This window comes from Bubalus kerabau, chromosome 20 (assembly GCF_029407905.1).
Source record: "Bubalus kerabau isolate K-KA32 ecotype Philippines breed swamp buffalo chromosome 20, PCC_UOA_SB_1v2, whole genome shotgun sequence".
In the NCBI taxonomy this organism is placed as follows: domain Eukaryota; kingdom Metazoa; phylum Chordata; class Mammalia; order Artiodactyla; family Bovidae; genus Bubalus; species Bubalus kerabau.
Genome location: NC_073643.1, coordinates 40622961 through 40641259, shown reverse-complemented (window position 1 = coordinate 40641259; position 18299 = coordinate 40622961). Strand labels below are relative to the sequence as shown.

The 18299-nt window shown below is 41.9% G+C and overlaps 1 protein-coding gene across 4 annotated transcripts in view; it reads right to left on the bottom strand.

The window, feature by feature from the left end:
• Positions 1-387: 387 nt before the first annotated feature.
• CADPS (calcium dependent secretion activator) overlaps positions 388-18299 on the bottom strand; it is a 474061-nt gene continuing 456149 nt past the window's right edge. For 2 of the 4 annotated variants that reach the window (XM_055558510.1, XM_055558511.1), the window contains 2 exons: positions 4820-4924; positions 706-1526 (listed from right to left, as the gene is read on the bottom strand). In XM_055558510.1, coding sequence (XP_055414485.1) covers positions 1347-1526; positions 4820-4924 — 285 coding nt within the window. In that variant the 3' untranslated portion in view covers positions 706-1346. Of the gene's footprint in view, positions 1527-3120; positions 3268-4819; positions 4925-18299 lie in introns of those variants that run through there. The other 2 variants (XM_055558508.1, XM_055558513.1) reach the window with 2 other exon arrangements.

Below are 18299 nucleotides of genomic sequence, written 5' to 3'. Positions count from 1 at the left end.
CTTTGTTTGAATGCAAACACTGCTGTTAAAGTGGTGCTTAAAAACAGTTTGTTGGCCTTCTCTTCATACAGGAGAAACATTTCTCTCGTTTACACTACTCTCTTGCTTAGCAAACCCTTATTTATCCTATAATGCAAGTGTAATCAGCCCAACATGTCCAAATGCCCACAGATTCTGAATTAGTGGAGTCTGCATTAATGGAATTTTACACTGTTTCTCGTGGAGACAAGCGTTTGTAAACTACCCACTCCAGCAGTTTCGAGAACACTCTGTGAAAACGACCCCTTGCCTCCTCTTGCCCACATCTTCCTGATTTGTGTGTTTTAGTTCCGGCTTTCAAAGGAGATGCAAGGAAAAAAAGACTCAAAAGTACTCTTGGGACATCTGAATAGTTATTTATTGAGAAGCCACAGTTTTCTGCACTTTCATAACTGTAGGCTTTATATAAGGCAAAAGCAAGATGGATCTACTACTTTACACGGAAAGAAAGAGCTCTGCAGAGGACCCCAGGGTCATGCAGTTACAGAACAAAATGCAATGTACGTGACAGATATAAAAACAAAATAATTTTAAATGATGGTTACAATCTACTGAAGGAAATATCCATATCTTAATATAAACACATTTATAGTCTAGGGTCATAATTTAAATATTCAGGTCTTTTTTTTTTTTTTTTTTTACATACATGGTTATCGAAATGTAAAAGCGTAACATTTAATAGGATAAACTTTGATAGAAGACAGTTGCTCTGAACTGTGCTGGATGTCATGAGAGGATCGTTCGTGCCATGGCAATTAGGAGGATCAATCCATTGGTATGTAGCCATCCTTTTTTGGGTAATTATCTGGATAAATGACAGTATGGGTTAACAAGGACGCCAAGGGTTCATTTTTTTCAGTTTCAGGGGAAGAGAAGGAACCAAAAGTTGGTTGTTGGAGACTTGCCTTTTGTTTTTCAAAAAACAAAGCAGATCTATTTGTCTTAAATTCATTTATTGTACTCATTTAAATAACTGGCATCCACATACGGGAAATAAAGAAGGTGCTTGGCATACTCGCCCTCATATCCATTTACTGTCAACGTGCACACACAGCACATTAATGAAGCATCACCGGACTCTGCTGTACACAGGGGTACACCTAGCAATTGAGCTATGTATTCTCCAAAATGGTATTTGAAAGGTCATTTACTAATCTGGGTACCACATACCTAAAATGGCAATTGTCTCGGTACACATCTCATGGGCATGGGAGTCGACAGAAAATTCCCTAATGGGGTTAACTAACAGACTAAGGACATGCATTGATTACAAGACTCTGTCCTAACGGACCCTGAGCCTGAGCATTCTAATCGTCCTCTTCATCTTCCTCGTCGCTGTCCTTCATGCTGATCCCCTGCAGGCCCCCACCCTCGCTCACAGACGCTGTGGCCTCCTCCACAGTGAGACGGTTCCGGATGGTTTCGTAGGTCTTGCTGTTTAAGGTTGAGTCCAGGACTCCTTGCAATCGGAAATCTCTATAGGTTTTCTAAAGAGGGAAAAGATGCAGTGATGAGGGAGATCTCATCTCCATGGAGGGTGGGAGGGGGCTCAAGGCGAGTGTGGGGGTGAGAACAGTGGCCTCAGCTAAGAGTCACACTGCATGCACTGTCACATGAGAAGCCACCATGCTCAGATTTCACTTGTACTGAAAACTGAGATTTGTTGAATGACAGAAAATGAGAAATGGTGACAGGATAAACTGTATTAGATGAGACAAAGCAAAGAACATAAGCTTGTTTATTCAGTTTCATAAAGGGAAATGTTCCATCATTGTTTTGGTTCTTTTTTTGGGGGGGGTCTGGTTTTTTCTCTTAGGTTAGTATAGTATCATATGATAGACAGTGTGAATAGCTGTAACACATAAATAATGGATTGCAGGATATGGTATTTTGTGATTGCTGCTGCAGTCTGGTCTTCAGTATTTTTTGAGGCTTGTGACTGCGTATCCCTTTGTCTCATTCACAAGACAGACATATGCATATTGGTATACGAAACTGATCACGGGCAGCCACAATTAGGGGGAAGATGGAGCGTTAATGCCTCATCAGTATGTTGCAGGCATGTGACTCATGGCTCGTCTCCTTGGGAAAGAAGTGTATCTATTCTGTTCACAACTTCGTGGTCTCAGGGAAGAAATTTGGCTCTTTTTCAAGAACAATGGTTTGGTGTTGCTGTACCACCAGTTCTTTCTTTGTTCCTTCAGGCAATTTCTCTTGGATTTCCTGAGGTATCCCAGGGACTGTTTTTCTAGGAATCCCTTTGCGTTAATTGAACATGACCAGAAGCATCTGGCTGTTGTCTACTTCGCAAAACACGTTTTTTTGCAGAAGGTCCCTCTCTAACTACAACTCTCCTCATCACACTGCATATCATTTCAGCTACTGATTCTGCTGTTTGTTTCTCCTCTTGATATGGGAAGCATGCTAAGGGGTCAAAAGAAGGTACAGTAACGTACTTCAACACCACTTGCATTAGGATTTCCGGTTTCTAGAGTCCATCTGGTGCAGTCCTAGTGTCAGTCGCCACGTCAACCACTCCTGAAAATCACGTGTGGCAATGACTGCAGCGTTAACTCGTGAGTGCTGCTCAGCTCAGCGACGTCCAGTAACAAAAGATCATAAATAGGCTGACCATGGGTTCCCTTTGCCAGGTTTTATCTGTGGTCCCAGTATGATTAACTGTAGCATTTGTCTTTCTTTCTTAAAAGTAATCTGATCATCCTAACTACTTAAAAAGTACATCCTAATTACTTAAAAGATATTCAAAGGTCACCCAAACTGTGGCTCAAGCTGCAAGGCTAGGTAGCTAGTAGAACTGTGTCTTCACCTGGAGGGGGTATGGCTAAGAGGCTGATCAGATGCCAGTCTGCTGGAGACCAGATATCCAGATGATTTACTTGGTTGTTCTGTACTTTTCAATCACTTAGAATTGGTTGCCAGAATATGATGGGGAAAAGAAAGGTAGAGACCATTCAAATATTCTCCTCTCTATTCAAATTCCAGAGCAGTGTGTTTCTCAACCAGACTCCGCATGTCTAATGACATAGAGTTGTTTTTCTTTTTTTTTTTTTAAATACTCCATTGTGTAACACACAAGGAGGGGCTCAACTAATATTTGTCTGAGGTTGGATGGATGAACAAATGCTTGCTGGATAACGAATGAATGGATGAATAAATGGAGTGGATGGAGAGGCAGGAAAAAAAAGCCAATTATCATTGGAAGTTTGCCTGGAGGAGAAGGAGGCCCCTGGTTAATGTACTTAGCAAAGAGGTGGTGAATTCTGCTTCATCCCTCTGTGTTGTGGCTGTAGTTAAGCCGGGCCCACTTTTGGCAAAAGTGAAGGAGTTCCTTTGGCAGGGATGTTTGTGTGTCCCTTTCCCTGTGGCTCATGTCTGTGTTGTTTTTGGCAGAGGCTAAGAAGCAACCTCCTCTCTGACTTATATTTTTTTTCTTAATAAAATATTGCTAATTCCAACAGGCTCAACAAAAATCTGGAAATATCAGTAATGGGAAGATATTGTAACAGACTAAAATGCATGTCTGCCCAGGAAAGGTCAAATAGAAAAAAATTCCCCTAGGAGTATTTATAGCCGGAAAATGGAATTCAAGGGATCAGGCAATGGTTAGTGAGGTTGCTTTAAGGAACTTACATTTAAAAATATGAAAATAAGGCTGGGTACACAGTCTGACCACATATGTTTCTTTTTTAGGAGCTGCAATACACTGTCTGTAACCTTCCCTGGGAGGACTCTTTGTGAGATCAAATGCATATGATAATAATTCTCCTTAATTACACTCAACGGAACAGTAATTGGTTTTAAGTCAGCACTGAAGTAGAGGAGTACCTTGAATGAAATGGTGCTAATCCGAAAGAGACTAAGAAATGGGGCAGGCGGGAGGGGGGTGACTTTTGGCAAACTGTTAAGAAAATAGAAATTCAGTGCTGTTTTATTGTTAAAATATTTTTAAAGAGACTTTGTGCTTTGAATGAGATTTTTGCATACGAATGTTTTTAAAACCCTCTACGGTGCAGCATCAAATGGAAACTGAAATGATCAAAAACGTATTTACCCCCTTCTGTGATCTTATTATTTCATGTAAACCACTGAGATTTCACGCTGAAATAATTATCATTAGTCCAAGGTGCACACACAAGAACAGGGGGAAAAAAAGCTACGTTCAGGGTATGTTACCTCACCTTCGTGATCCTTTACATTTGATTGTATACACGCATTGTAAGAGAAACTACTTCAATTAACTATGAGAACAATATTGATTTGCATCCTGATAACGGTCACAGGACATATTTAGAAGGAGCTGGAGGTAAATATTTCTATTAAATTAATTGTGGCAAAATTTAATTTAATTAAACCATAAATGAAATTCATAATGGAGGTAATTAGCGTGGCGGTACCCCAAAGCCAGCTTCTGAAGTCTAATGCAAAAGGGCACAATGGCTCCAGCAGTATATTTGCATGGCAAATACATGAAGTATTTTTCCAGTCTGGATAATGTATCAAATGCCTTTTTATTAAATTTCCCTTTGATGTCTGAATAATAAATTAACCAGGCAGCCCACAATGATTTCATCGGTTTTTCTTGCCTGAGATACTGTTTTAAGAGTTGTCTTGTTTTATTCTTGCCTGAGATACTGTTTTAAGAATCGTCTTGTTTTATACATAAACTAATATTCTTTGTGTTAGAGAAGTCCTACAGCTTGCCAATGCAATGTATTTCAGCCAGCTATTTGCAAAGGAGAATCACCATGTTTTCTTTTACCTTGACCATCCTAATTAGAGTTTTCAACTGATAAATGTGAAGCTGTAAGTCCATCCGGTCCGTCAGCCAGGTACAGATCACGTTCATGGAGCTGTTGTACCATTGCTGAAAAAAGAGACAAAAGTTCTCCAGCCAACATATCATGGAGCATTTAAACAGCAGAGAGGGAATAGGCCGCGTGTGAGCACCCTGCTCTGCTCCAAAAGGAAGACAAAATGGTTAGAGAGAATTTGAGAACACAGAGATCACGAACAGTGAGTTGACACAAAGTCACAGGGTCCCAGGTCAGCCGAAAAGAGAGCGGTTTGGACTTGGGATTGAAAACAGAACTCTTCCACTCTACACACCTCATATGCAATCAATTTCATAAGGACCATTTTTTGCTCTGTCGGTTCATTTTACTCAGCCGAGATGTAAGTCACTGTGTATGTCCTAATGCCATTGTCTCAGGGGTCCGGGCAGATGGGGGACTACTCCACTGAGCCATTTGATGCCACTGGCTACTTACCTGTAGAGAAATCCAGACCCTGTCTCCTTAGGACCGTTCTGGGAATCAGGCTGAGAACCTTAGGAATTTAGGGCAAAGTTTACCTTCATTTACCCTAATGGGGCATCTGAATAAAAACGATGAAGGAGGGTTTCTCTTTAAGGGCCAAATTATACTCTGGGCAGCTTATGTGGCCTTACATTGGCTGTGCAGTCTGTTTTAATCTTAACACCCAAAAATTATGGAAGATAAGAGGGGGAAAAAAAACATCTACAAATGAGCTCATTTCAAGCTGTTGAAATCATAGTTCCCCTTAAGGGGGTTAAATTTTGCTTCTTGTCTGTGAAAAATGCTTGAAGCTGTGTCACTTTAGACTGCCACCCCTGTGGTGAAGAGAGTCTCTGGTGCGGTATAATTTTGCAGCACTGCTCATATATTCATAAATCTCACTCGGAGACATATGAACAGTGTTATGAAGTGTCAGTACGAAAAAAAAAATCTAATCTTTTAAACTTCACCAGGTTTCATTACGCGTTGCTGCTTATACCAAACAATTTACAAATAAAATGAAAAGGTGTGGATGGACCTATATATTTATTTATAGGGAAGTATATGAACTGTGCACAGAAAAGATGTAAAAAAAAAACAAAGTGGTTCAAGAATTGAAACGTTGCATACTCTCCTGCTAACTGACACGCACATTCGCACACACGCACACGCACACCAGTGGAGATTTGAAAAGCATAAATAAAAACATGTTTCTGATGGTAACTCCACCCTTTCTCACCTAAAGATCATCCAAAATCAGTTTATGCCTAACACTCACAGTTTTTCCGAAGCCTTGTTTCTGACTTAATTTCTTAAAAAAAAAAAATTAATTTGGGTTTTTACTTGCAAGGTAGAACTGCCAAGTTTCACCTTGCAAGAAACGACACAGTCGCAGCCATGGCCCCTCTCTGCAATCTCCCATTTCGAGGCTCTTTCCTCATCAGAGCCAACTGTGGCTCTCCTTGGAGCCCAGCCGCAAACAGAGACCACACTACCCCAATCGAGGCAGCACTGCAGCCTCACAGCCAACTTCTGCTCTTTTAAAGATCATGGAGGCGAAACTGTCAGTTTCGGGGAACCTTCTGTCCCTCCCCAAAAGAGTGGGGGGGGTGGGGGTGTTCTTTTCCTTCAGATCTGTGGTTCACCCCATGTCGGGAGTGGGTTTGCCCTGGTCAAGCTACTTTAGGTGTGGACAGGTTTTCCCTTCTAGGAGTGAGAACATTTTACTGAAACATTTTTTTGGGGGTGGGGGTGGTGGTTGTGATTATTTGGGGTTTTTTTGGCACCTCCTGCCTTGGGATCCTGGAGCTCTTGCTGTCACCGCATCTGGGTTTGTTAAGGGGCTGGGACAGGAACATGACTAGGTCATGGGTACAGCCCTGCTTTACTCTCAGCAACTGGGGGCCCTCCTGTGTTTACCCCAGGTCTCAAATTCCCACATTTACTGGCTTTATCTGACGTGCAGTCTGGGGGCTCAAATAGTCTATTTTGAGAGTCATGAGCAACGCCCCCCTATCTCCCCACTCCCACCTCCTGGGGTTGGAAAATGACCCTCAAAGGAACTTGGGTGACCTCCCGGCCAATCTGACCAGACCAGGGCCCCATGATGGGTGCATCCCAGGGACACAAAAGAGGAATGTGGCACTCGGGCTTCTAGGCAGAGGTGGCATTTCGCTTTGGCTGTGACAACAGGCAAACCGGCGCTGGCTTCCCTCGCTGCCAGCGAGCCTTGTGCAACGTGCCTTTTTCTCTTTGCTGAGAGACACGCCACCTTTCAGGGGAAGAAAAAACTAACGAGCGCCCCCCCACCCCCACCCGCTATTTCATATAAGTAATTCCCCTTCTTGTAAAAAATGGCTTTTGGATAGTCAAACAAGAACAAGAAAAAGGTAGACTGCTCTCAATACTCTTTCTGTGCTGCTGAAAGGGAGATGGATGCGTCAGCTTATCACACTCACAGATTTCCACTCCAGGAGAACAAGAAAGCCCTGGAACATCCATGCTTTTCCTCCTGGATCTCACATCTCGTGAAAGAAGTGTAAAAAATGTATGATGCCCCATTGGCTACACATTTCAAGAGGCAAAAGGGAGTAAGTCACTCCTTTCCAAACCTTATGCTCAGGAGATGAAATTGGAGGCACTTTTGGATGAAGTGCGGTGCTAACTTGGTTTTCCAGAAAGGCGCTTACAGGCACTTGGATGTTGGAGGAAGCAGGAGTCACTGCCTTCGAGAACTTGAAAACGTTAAGGGGTGAAAGGGATCTTCCACCTTTGATCTCCACCCTGGAGAGGAGGCAACCAAGGCCCAGAGAGGTGAAGTGACTGCAGGTGCCCGCAGTCACACTGCTAGTGAGTCCGGAAGTGGCGGTTTTGCAGGGCTAGGCACTGGCATGAAAAAGCTGATCATCTAAAGACTGCTACCTAGGAGGGTGTAACAGTGCCCTGGGCATGAGAGCTAATCTGGTGTATCTCTTCCCAACTCTACATTCGGGGGGTATCACACTGATAGCTAGAAATAGGCCTTAGTGGGAGTTCTTACCCTATGGAAATTGGCAAACGCCACCAACTAGGGCCTTCTCCTTTCCAGAAAGCCAGTTGTTAAAGCATTTCATCAGCATATTACTGGGTGTCTGGGGTGTTCTTGCTTTTCCTCATGCAGTTTACAGTGCTTATTAATCAGGTTTGCTTTATTTGAGATCGATGCTAATATAGCAGATTTGTTATGATTCTTTGAAAGAGGAAATTAATACAACATTTTAAGTTCTCCCTGCTTTGTTTTGTCTTTGGTTCAGATACGCCTTTTCCAGAGATAGCCACAAAAATTTTGGTAAAATGCACTCTAAACCCTTAGAAATAAAACTTGCGAGTGCATGGCATATACTGTGCCTTGCCTTAGTTCAGGTATATTAACTGGAAACTACCTACATAAGGTTAGTTTAATCCTAAAAAAGCCCTCGAGAAATAAAATCACCAGTTACCTGGGCACCACGAAAGTACATTCCCTAGGGAATAATTTTGTGAAGGTTTTACAGTTAGAAGCCAAAAGAAGAAAGGCTAGTAAAGCCTTGGAGAGTTAGGAACTTCTTGGGTAGCTAAACTGCTGAAACTAACATGATATTGTAAATCAACAACACTTAAAAAAATTTTTTTTAATTGAATGCAAAAAAATAAATAAAAAAAGAGAACTTGGAAGGCTGATCTAAAACCTTACCATTAACTTCCTTTTGTCTTTTCTCCTTCCTTCCTTTCTTCCACACAATTGTTAACATCACAGGCCTGACCTCCTTTTCACCTAGGTTTGTGATCCTGGGCAAATTACTTACGTTCTCAGAGACTCAGTTTCCCGATCAGTCAATGGGAATTAATCACTCTTTCACAGGCCTTTCTGATGGCTAAATGAATTAACGCTAATAAAGCTCACATCACAGTGCTTGGCACATAATAAGGCCTCAATAAATGTTAGCTGCCACCACAACGAACACCACCACCGTCACGACAACGGTCACCATTACGGGTAACGTCGTCGTCGTCATCACCATCACCTCTCTCCTCTTTTTTCTGTCTCTTTCTCAACCTGAAAAATGCCACAAAGCAAGGAAGAAAACAGAACAAATGACCGGAGAAAGCCATGCGGTGGTGGAAGAGATTATTCCTATTGGAATATCTCTGGGATCATATGCTCAAGTCTTACAGGACACATGACTAGCTCTCAACAAAGCGATCTACACTGTAGAGCTGCTTTGTGTTAGAGCATCACCCAAACCTATAAAACCATCCTGAGTGCCGTTATACACATTTGAAACTATATTGACCTAGATTTAAATATTGGATTCAAAGGATTCAGACAAGTAATGAGTGCTTTTGCAAACCCTACATGGATAAATTACACTTTCAGCTTGGGTTGGATACTTAGTAGCTGGATAAACTCAACTCTTAAGCTACTTAACTCTCTGACCCCTAGTCTCCTCTTGGGGTTAATATTAGTACCTACTTCATAGGATTACTGTGAGAGTGAAAAGAGGTAATTGTGTAAAGTGCCTAGCAGAGTGACTGTCGCATAGTAAGCACTCAATAAAATTTAGCCAGTATTGTTATTACTACTTCCCCAAACAGACCACGTATCCTTCTATGAATAATACACAATATAGAACACTTTTCATGACCCATTTCTGGTAAAAATCAACATGCAGATATACTCAGGTCACACATTCTGCCCTACAACTAACTACACTGACTTCGTGCAGAGGAATCCTTACACATAACATGTCTCTTCTGTAAGTGGGGGTTCACTGCAGCTAGGATTAGGGTGAGGCAGGATCTTGCAAAAGTGCAGGGTTGGATGCTGCCTTTAATTACTACAAACTCAAATAGGAGTTTGTTCATTACGGATGTCTTGCATTCAGTTTTAAAAAACATATTAAGACATTTACCTTGATCACTCGTTAACATTTTGAAACTGAGAAGTGATTCATTCATCTCTCCCCAGTCCCTGTACTTGGGTTCACTGTTTATCTGGAATTTTATCCTCTGGGAGTGCCGCAGGATTGTGAGATGGGATAGATAATTCACACGTCACTGGACAACACGTTTGGGTTGTTATACTGGATTTGGAGAATCCCTCATCAGCAGGATACAGTGTTACCATGCTACAAAAAGGTTGCTGCCTTCATTCCTCTACCATCACAGCCACCTAGAGGAGTCTAAATTCTCCACCCTCCCCCACCTTGATGTTAATTCAACATCCCAAAGGGACCTTACTGTTAATGACTCATTTGTTTTCAGAGCCAGCCACATCGCATTCGTGAGTGGCAATGAAAATAAGGAATAGAGGCGGAAAAGGAGATAAAACTACTCAGTAGTGTTTCCATGTTCACTAAATTGCAAGGGCTAACGTATCTGCTTAACTTACATGGCTGCCTATCACACCATACCATTCTCTAAGACTTTAGAGTCTATAGTTTTGGCAAAGTGCTATTTTGTACAGGATTCCTAACACACACACACACACACACACACACACACAGTACCCAAAATTAATATAGCTACCTACTCAGTGAACATCAAGTCCTTAGCATGTACAAGGAATGTGCACGGCATTCTACAAGCATTATGTAATTTCACCACAGAGTTGAACTCTTAAGAGTATCAATAAGGGGAGAGATGGACTGAGAGTTTGGGGTTAACAGATGCAAACTGTCGCATATTGGATGGATGGGCAACAAGGTCTTACTGTATAGCACCGGGAACTATGTTCAATGTCCTGGGATAAACCATAATGGAAAGGAAGAATATAAAAAAGAATGTATGCATATGTGCGTGTGTGTGTGTATAACTGAGTCACTTTGCTGTACAGCAGAAATTAACACCATATTGGAAATGCATATTGTAAATACATCATAATACATAAATATGTATTGTAAATACATCAATAATAAGAATAAAAATATAAAACAAAATGACACACTTAAACAAGTATCAATGGTATTAACAACCCTGTTTTATAGATGAGAAAAAGGGGCATAGGTAAGTTAAATAAGTGGCCTGTGTTCAGATGACTGGTAAGCAGTGAAGCAGGCTTCAAATTGGTTATTTACCACTACACCTGTGTAAGTTGTCACATTTAGCTCAATAATTTTAAAAACCAATGGCTTGTTTATATAGAAACAGATCTACTCGCCAGGTAGCCTGTCAGCAAAGTCATTCAGCTCTGAATTTCTCAAAGGAGAAGTGTCTGGGTGGGTTCCAGTGTTTTTGGAACTGTCTCCCTCAGAGTCTAAGCTTGGCCTGTTGTTGAAAATATTCTACTTTCTATGAGCCTAGAAAGTTGCTAGGTACAGTGTGTGGAGTCAGGGGTTTTCCCACAAAAAAAACCACTCAACAGCCTTAAAGAACTAATAACAGATGAGAGACAATCATTGCTGACTCTTAAGAGAAATGATTCGGAAAAGTTGGATGGGGGTAAGGGATGCTATTTCTTAGCTAGCATCAATGTATTTTTAATTTCTCTCTGTAGTCCTACCTCATTTCTTCTTCTTTTCTCTTAGGCTGGTAACTCAGCAATGGCCACTAAGAGAAAACTCTCACTGTGGGCAGTTTGAGTTTTCCATGACAAATACAACTCGAAAAACTGCCTCTGTCACAGTGGATTTAATTTTCCTAACAGAGTGTTGGAGATACAAAAGTTATGACACTGACCACAAGTTCAGTTCTGAAAAAGTATCCATCATAAGCTTTAACACGGTCTGTGAACAGGGAGAGGAAGAGAGCCTTGGGGAAATTCAGTTTCATGCTCAGTTCAATAGGATGTCATCAGAAAGGGCTGAAAGAGAAATGATTTTGGGTGGAATATCAAATCCAATAAAAATAGTCTAGTGCAAAAAGTTCTTCCTGTGGTGCTTTTTTCTTGAAAGAAAAATTTTATATAAGTATATAATATGCACGCTATAGTGTACCACTTTTAGAAAAACATAAACATTTACAAATTTCAAGCACATGCCTACAACAGAAGGTAATATTTAGCCTGATACATGAAAATGTACCCTTTCAGAAATTATGGTGTTTGGTCTAAAGGACCAATAACCACACCATGCACAAACACATCTCTTCACACACCTTCTTTGATTAAAAACTGTGACTCGGTCCTATATAACCTATTCACGAATGATAGTCAAAATTTACAATGATCTGAGTTCTACTGTTGGCTGATTTCCAAATGCATGTTTTGTTTGAAACTGGCATGTTCACCCTATTCATGCCAGGGAGGCAAAGTGCTAAGTGCCTGGGCAATTTGTGGCTAAAGTCTGAACAGTTGAGTCTTTATCATCATCTACAGCCTCACTTCACAGATTAGGAAACTGAAACTCAGAGAAGCAGTGGTCGACCAGCTAGCAAGAGATGAAGCCTGGCCTCAAGAGGCTGAGATGCAGTACAGCTTAAGAGACTGGACTTGAATCAGGCCCGTCCTGTGTTAGAATCCTGATAAATTCCTTATCGTCCCTGTGCCTCAGTTTTCTTATCTGCTAAATGGGGATGATCAGAAAAACCACTTAGGGTTGTTGTGGGAATTAAATGAGTTAATACGTGTGGCATGCTTACAATAGCACCAGGCATATGCTAAGTGTTAGCTGTTATTATCTAGACCTGCTGTCCTACCTTATTCCATGAATAAGAAACATTAATAGTACGTTCCTAAGTGCCAGCTAGTCAGGGTTGTGCAAAGCTTTCTGAGCAGTTCCCATTCTTTGAATAAGATCTGAGCAAACAGGTACTTTATAACTTCTTGATAAGCAACCCGTATTTCTGAAGTGAGGAAACAGTGAAACCTGGAAGATTTTTATCTTTTCTTTGGAAAGTACCCTTTCTCCAATGCAACACAGCCAGACATCAGAGAAATTGCCTCAGCACCTTGCCTGGACTAATGAAGAAAGGACATTTTCTATGTTGGCAAAGAGTCAAAGAGGAAGATAATACTTGGACCACACCCATGTGACTATGTTCCTCCTGCTGCTTTTTGTGACAAAAGTGGATTATTATTAGCAGAAAGGAAACCTGCAACCTATTTAAATGGCTGTATTGAAATACTGTAATGAAATATTTTACATTTGAAGCTTTCAATGCATATTTCTTTCTTACAATTTGGGTAATTTAAGAGCATGTGAAAAGCTTCATTAAGGTTTCCTCCACACTCCTACCGAAGTCTCCAAAGCTTTGTTGGCCTGGGCCAAAATTCCACAGCCTCATGGGTTTCTTACGGCTAAGGATCTGGTTGTATTTGGTGTTCTACTCCAGATTCAGAGAGGGTTTGACAAAGGCTTGGCATGTTCAAGACAACTGTGCCAAGTCGATGAACACTAAAAGACTGCACATAAGTTTCAGGGTTTGTCAGAGCCCCAAAGGGAGCTGATATGCTTCGCTAAGAGGGTGTATCATCTGAGTACTTTAAAAAAATGATATGTAGTTGAAAGATGCAATCTTTTGCCTTACTTGAGTGACACTGTAATTCAGGATTTGATTCACCAAAACAACTGCTTCTAGAAGTGGGTATTTCCAGTCACAGCTTCAGGACGCCCAGATAAAAGCACAAAGATACCACAATCAGAGGGTATAGATAATCAGGGGGACATTCTAGGCTGTCCCAAGTGTTCTTTTTTAAGTTGAAGGTTTTTTTTTAAATCTTTAATACTTTGGCCATCTGATGCAAAGAACTGACTCACTGGAAAAGACCCTGATGCTGGGAAAGATTGAAGGCAGGAGGAGAAGGGAAAGAGGATGAGATGGTTGGATGGTATCACCGACTCAATGGACATGAGTTTGAGCAAGCTCCAGGAGTTGGTGATGGATAGGGAGGCCTGGCATGCTGCAGTCCATGGGGTCGCAAAGAGTCAGACATGACTGAGTGACTAAACTGATAATTCTCTGGATGGCTAAAAACCATTTCATTGAAATCTTTACAAAGCTGTCTTGATGCGGTAGCTTTTCAGGGTTCTAAACTCTGGACAGCAACCTCTGAAAGTCTGATGCAATCCAGACTGAGGGGGACATCAGAGGCAACTTGCTGAAACCATGGTTCCAGAGACCTTCGCTATCTACAACGTGGTATGAAGAGAACCCAGCGACTCTTTTACCTTTAGTTTCTTCTCATAAGGAAGAGATACTGGAAATAAAATATATTTTTTTAACTTTGACTTAAATTGATACTTTTAAAAATTTTTGCTTCTTCTATAGGAACATATATAGAATTTAACATATGGGAGCAATTTTATTTTTAATTTCCTTCAAAAGGGCTTAAGTGATACCTTAATATTCTTTTATTAAAATAAGCAGTTATCTATTCAAGACCAAATTTTACCTGTCTAAACCTGAAATATAGAGAAATGTGCAACAAGCAATGTCTTCAGGAATGACATTTCAAATGGATGTTCAAAATAATGACTCTACTTGGACTCTTGACTAAATGTACTGTAGCCTTTTCAACAAGTCAGTATCATCACTACTAGCTGCCTGGGAGGAAATACAAGGAAAGTAAGAGTCCCAAAGGGTTCTTTCTAGGATCAAATCAAGCAGGAGAGTTTAATTCAAAGGTTATATCTATACAGGTTATACAGGGATCTCTCTTTGAAAGATATGTTCTTTTTTTTTTTTTATGGTTTGATAAACTGACAATTTCAGTAAGCTGTCCAAAACACTCAAAGCCATACGGGAAATGAGTTTGTCACTTCTGAATCAATCAGACGATGTGACATCCAGCAGGTCACAAGTCCCCTTGTATCCCGCCCAACCCCACCTCTCGGTATGGTGAATGGCCACCCGCAAGGAGCTGAGACAGCATCCAAAAGGTCTGCTTTCCTAATCCGTCCAAGATATTTCTGGAAAGTTTTCCAACTCTGAATGAAAAAACTCAAAGATCAGCTCACAGATATTTACCTAAAGACAGAAAGGCACAGAAAGGAGGCACGAAAGTGAATTTTCTGCTGTGAATGCACCTTCAACTTACATTTGGATACCACTCTTCCACCATTTCCACAACCTGCTATTATAAACAGATGGGAGACCCAGCAATTCCACAGATGCAAGGAAACAGAAAGCAGGATCTTGAAGAGGTATGTGCACACCTGTGTTCGGAGCAGCATTATTTGCAAGAGCCAAAAGGCATAAGCAACCCAAGTGGCTATGGATAGAAGAATGAATAAGCAAAACGTGGTATCGATACATGATGGAACAGTGTTTAATCTTAAAAAGGAAGGAAATCCTGTCAAATGCTATAACATGGAGAAACCTTGAGGATACTGTGCTAAGTCAGTCAGTGAAAAAAAAGACAAATACTATGATACCACTTCCATAAGGTATCTAGAGTAGTCAAATTCATAGAACAGTGTATGAAAGTGGTTGCCAGGGGCTGGGGAGGGAAATGGTGAGTTACTGTTGAATGGCTATAGATTTTCAGTTTTGCAAGACTTTTAAAAGACTTCCAGAAATTGGCTGCATAACAGTGTGAATGCATTTACCACCACTGAACTGTACCATTTGAAACAGTTAACCTGATCAATTTTACATTATGCTTGTTTTTACCACAATCAAAACAAAAAGAAGGGAATGCAGAATTGCTCCCCTGATCGAAAAGGAAACTTTGCTAAAGAAAGCACGGCCAGGTAGCAATGTACATGTTCTAATCTGGAACACCCAATCGTGTTTCACAAAGAGCCAAAAAATGATGTGCATGAGGAACGGGGGCCGGGAGGAGATGATTTCTCAAGGCCGAGTTCTGCGACTGTGCAGAACAAAGAACATATCTGGTAGCATTTGCTCAGTCACTTATTGGGTTTATTTAAAACATGCCACGGGGCCAACATTTCTAAATCTGTGAAAGAGAATTAAATGAAGCCCAGAGATGAGAACTGAGAATCCTCATAGAGGATTGGGTCCAAACAGCCAGAAAGGATGCATTTTTCACACCGCGTGACACATCACCTCATATGTTTTCACGGAGACACCCCCGTCCCCTTCCTGCTCCCCGCCCCCTGATGTTCCCCGTACAGATTTGATCAAGCAGCGCTCAGCCCCAAGACCCCAGTTCCCTCTGCCCAAAAGGGCAGTGGCTTCACCATTCAGAATCACCCCCCCCCCAACAACAGACTTATTAAGGTTTGGAGTGTGTGTTTAGGAAGCCCTTATTTTAGGAAACAATTAAGTAGAATTAGGCTAATAATGCGAGGCAGGCAAAGCTTTTGCCCTTTGCTGAAAAATAACTCCTACATGGAACAGTTATACTAATAAAAATCATGTATTTCTTAAATGCCTCAAAATGATCTTTGCACCCAGCTCGGCAATTAACACTGCCCCACTGAGGAACATTTATTCCCCAGGCTAAGGAGGATTAATCTCCATGTTTGCTCGACCAATGTCTTCCTTCGCTGAAAATACAGTATGAGGCTTTGGGCTGGAAACAGAAATTTCTGTAAGCGGGGATCTCACAGGAGGCTTAATGCCCTTCTCATCTTAGACGGTGGCAAGGTGGACAGGAAGGGTTGGGTGCCCCCTACCAGACCCATGCCCATGCCAAATACCTCCTTGGGCCAGTCCTTGACCCTGAAGGAGGATGGAAAGGCCTTTCTTTGGGTGGCCTGGGCCTCATCTATGGAGGGGGACTTTTGCTCCCAAATCCCCAAGCGGACTCCTCCTCACTGTAGCCATTCCAGAACCTTCTTCTGGGCCAGAATCTACAGATTTCCCACCTCCAAGCCTGGGCAGGAAGTGACCGCTGGGCAAAAGGGGGACACAGACCCTCCCGTTGGACGCTTTGTCTCCTTGACAACACCCCAGCTGGTGGCCCGAGGAACAGACTTAATTTCTTTTCTTTCTCTGCCCACCCTCCCCGCCCCATACTTCGTTCCCTCTTTCTGTAGATGCAAACGTACGACATCCAACATAAAGTTGCCGAAATAGCAATCTTGTCTCTGAATATATAAATTGCAAAAATTGATATGAATAAATCTGCAAGTAGCACACTGATTGTGGCACATTTTATCAAAAAACGGCGCTCGGGTGCTCGCTGGCTGGGGCGGGGGGTGGTGTCATTACACATACAGAAAAACATCTGCAAACTCCCAGCTTCTTTACTTAGAACTGAATGGAGGCATGACCTCCTGTTCCTTGCCATGAACCCTGAGTTCACACTCATATTTTACATGTTACAGGAAGCCACAGCTCGCCCCAGGGGTGCTGCAAACAGACACGCAGAAGCCAGATGTAGCCCCCCCCACCCCCCTTGCTCCTTAATGCACCTGAAGAAGCCGGCAACTCGACATTCAAAAGCTGACATGCTCGTAGCTTAAGGTCACTTCAGATTTTGTAAAGCGGAGGACAAAACCAGGAATGCTTCTAGGGCTGGGCTGTCAGCGGGGAGGCGGAGGGATTACAAGAAACCTGTGACTCTGCCTCTTTCTGCCTTTGCTGGTAGTTTTTTTGTGTGTGAACAAGTGCCATACAACAGATTGAGCCTCGTATAAAGGCCTGAGACTGTGCAAGGGCCCCCCGCTGGGCCTCAGCTGTGCTTGCAATTAGCAATAGGCACGGAGTGATTATTGTTGGGGTAGCGGATGGCAATGCGAAGTGACAAGTTTTATGGGGGAAGTTGGGAGTGGGGATGCTCGGCAAGTTTCTCTTTCTTTTTTCTTTCTTTTATTTTTTCCTGGTTCTGCAAAAACCCCATCCTTGGGCGGCTGCAACCTCCCATTGCAGTGAAAGCTAATTTTTTTCCCCCTCGTCATTCAAAAGAGACTGAACAAAATCGGTGAAAGAATATATTTTTTTCTCAGTGCTTCAGAATGCAGGTTTTCTAGGTCAGAGCTTCCTGGCTGCCCTATTTAATGTCAGAAATACCCATTTGCCTCAAATTAGCAGAGATCTGGGAGTTGAGGGCAGGAGATTAAGCATACAAAATTACTCAGCAGGTGACAGTGGGGTGGATTTGAGGGTTGAGAAGTCTTTAAAACTGACTACAAGACATTATATACTTCTGACAAAAGAACATAGTAATCCTACCTGCTTGCTTTAACCACTGTTGTTTGCCTATTATTATGTGCTTTAATGCTCATGAGAGCAAAACTAGTGCTGATACTACTCAATTACCATAGTAACTCACACCAGTGACCTCTTATCTCAAGGCTCCCAGCCCAGCTGAACTAATCCAAAGAGTTTGTGTCTTTTTATTTATTTAAACGGTGACATATACGTGGACTGGAAAGCTCCAGAGGGAGGCTACTCCTCTCTTTGTCCAAGATCAGAACTTGTTTTGAGATTTTGAGTAAGGCCTTTTCACCTTTTGAATCCAACGTGGTTCTGAAGTTTATGGATTGGAGGCTGTGGGATGTCTTTAAAAACCACTATGAAGACACAGAACAATGCCCAGTAAAGACCAGCAACCTCCCAGCTGCACGATAGTCATGT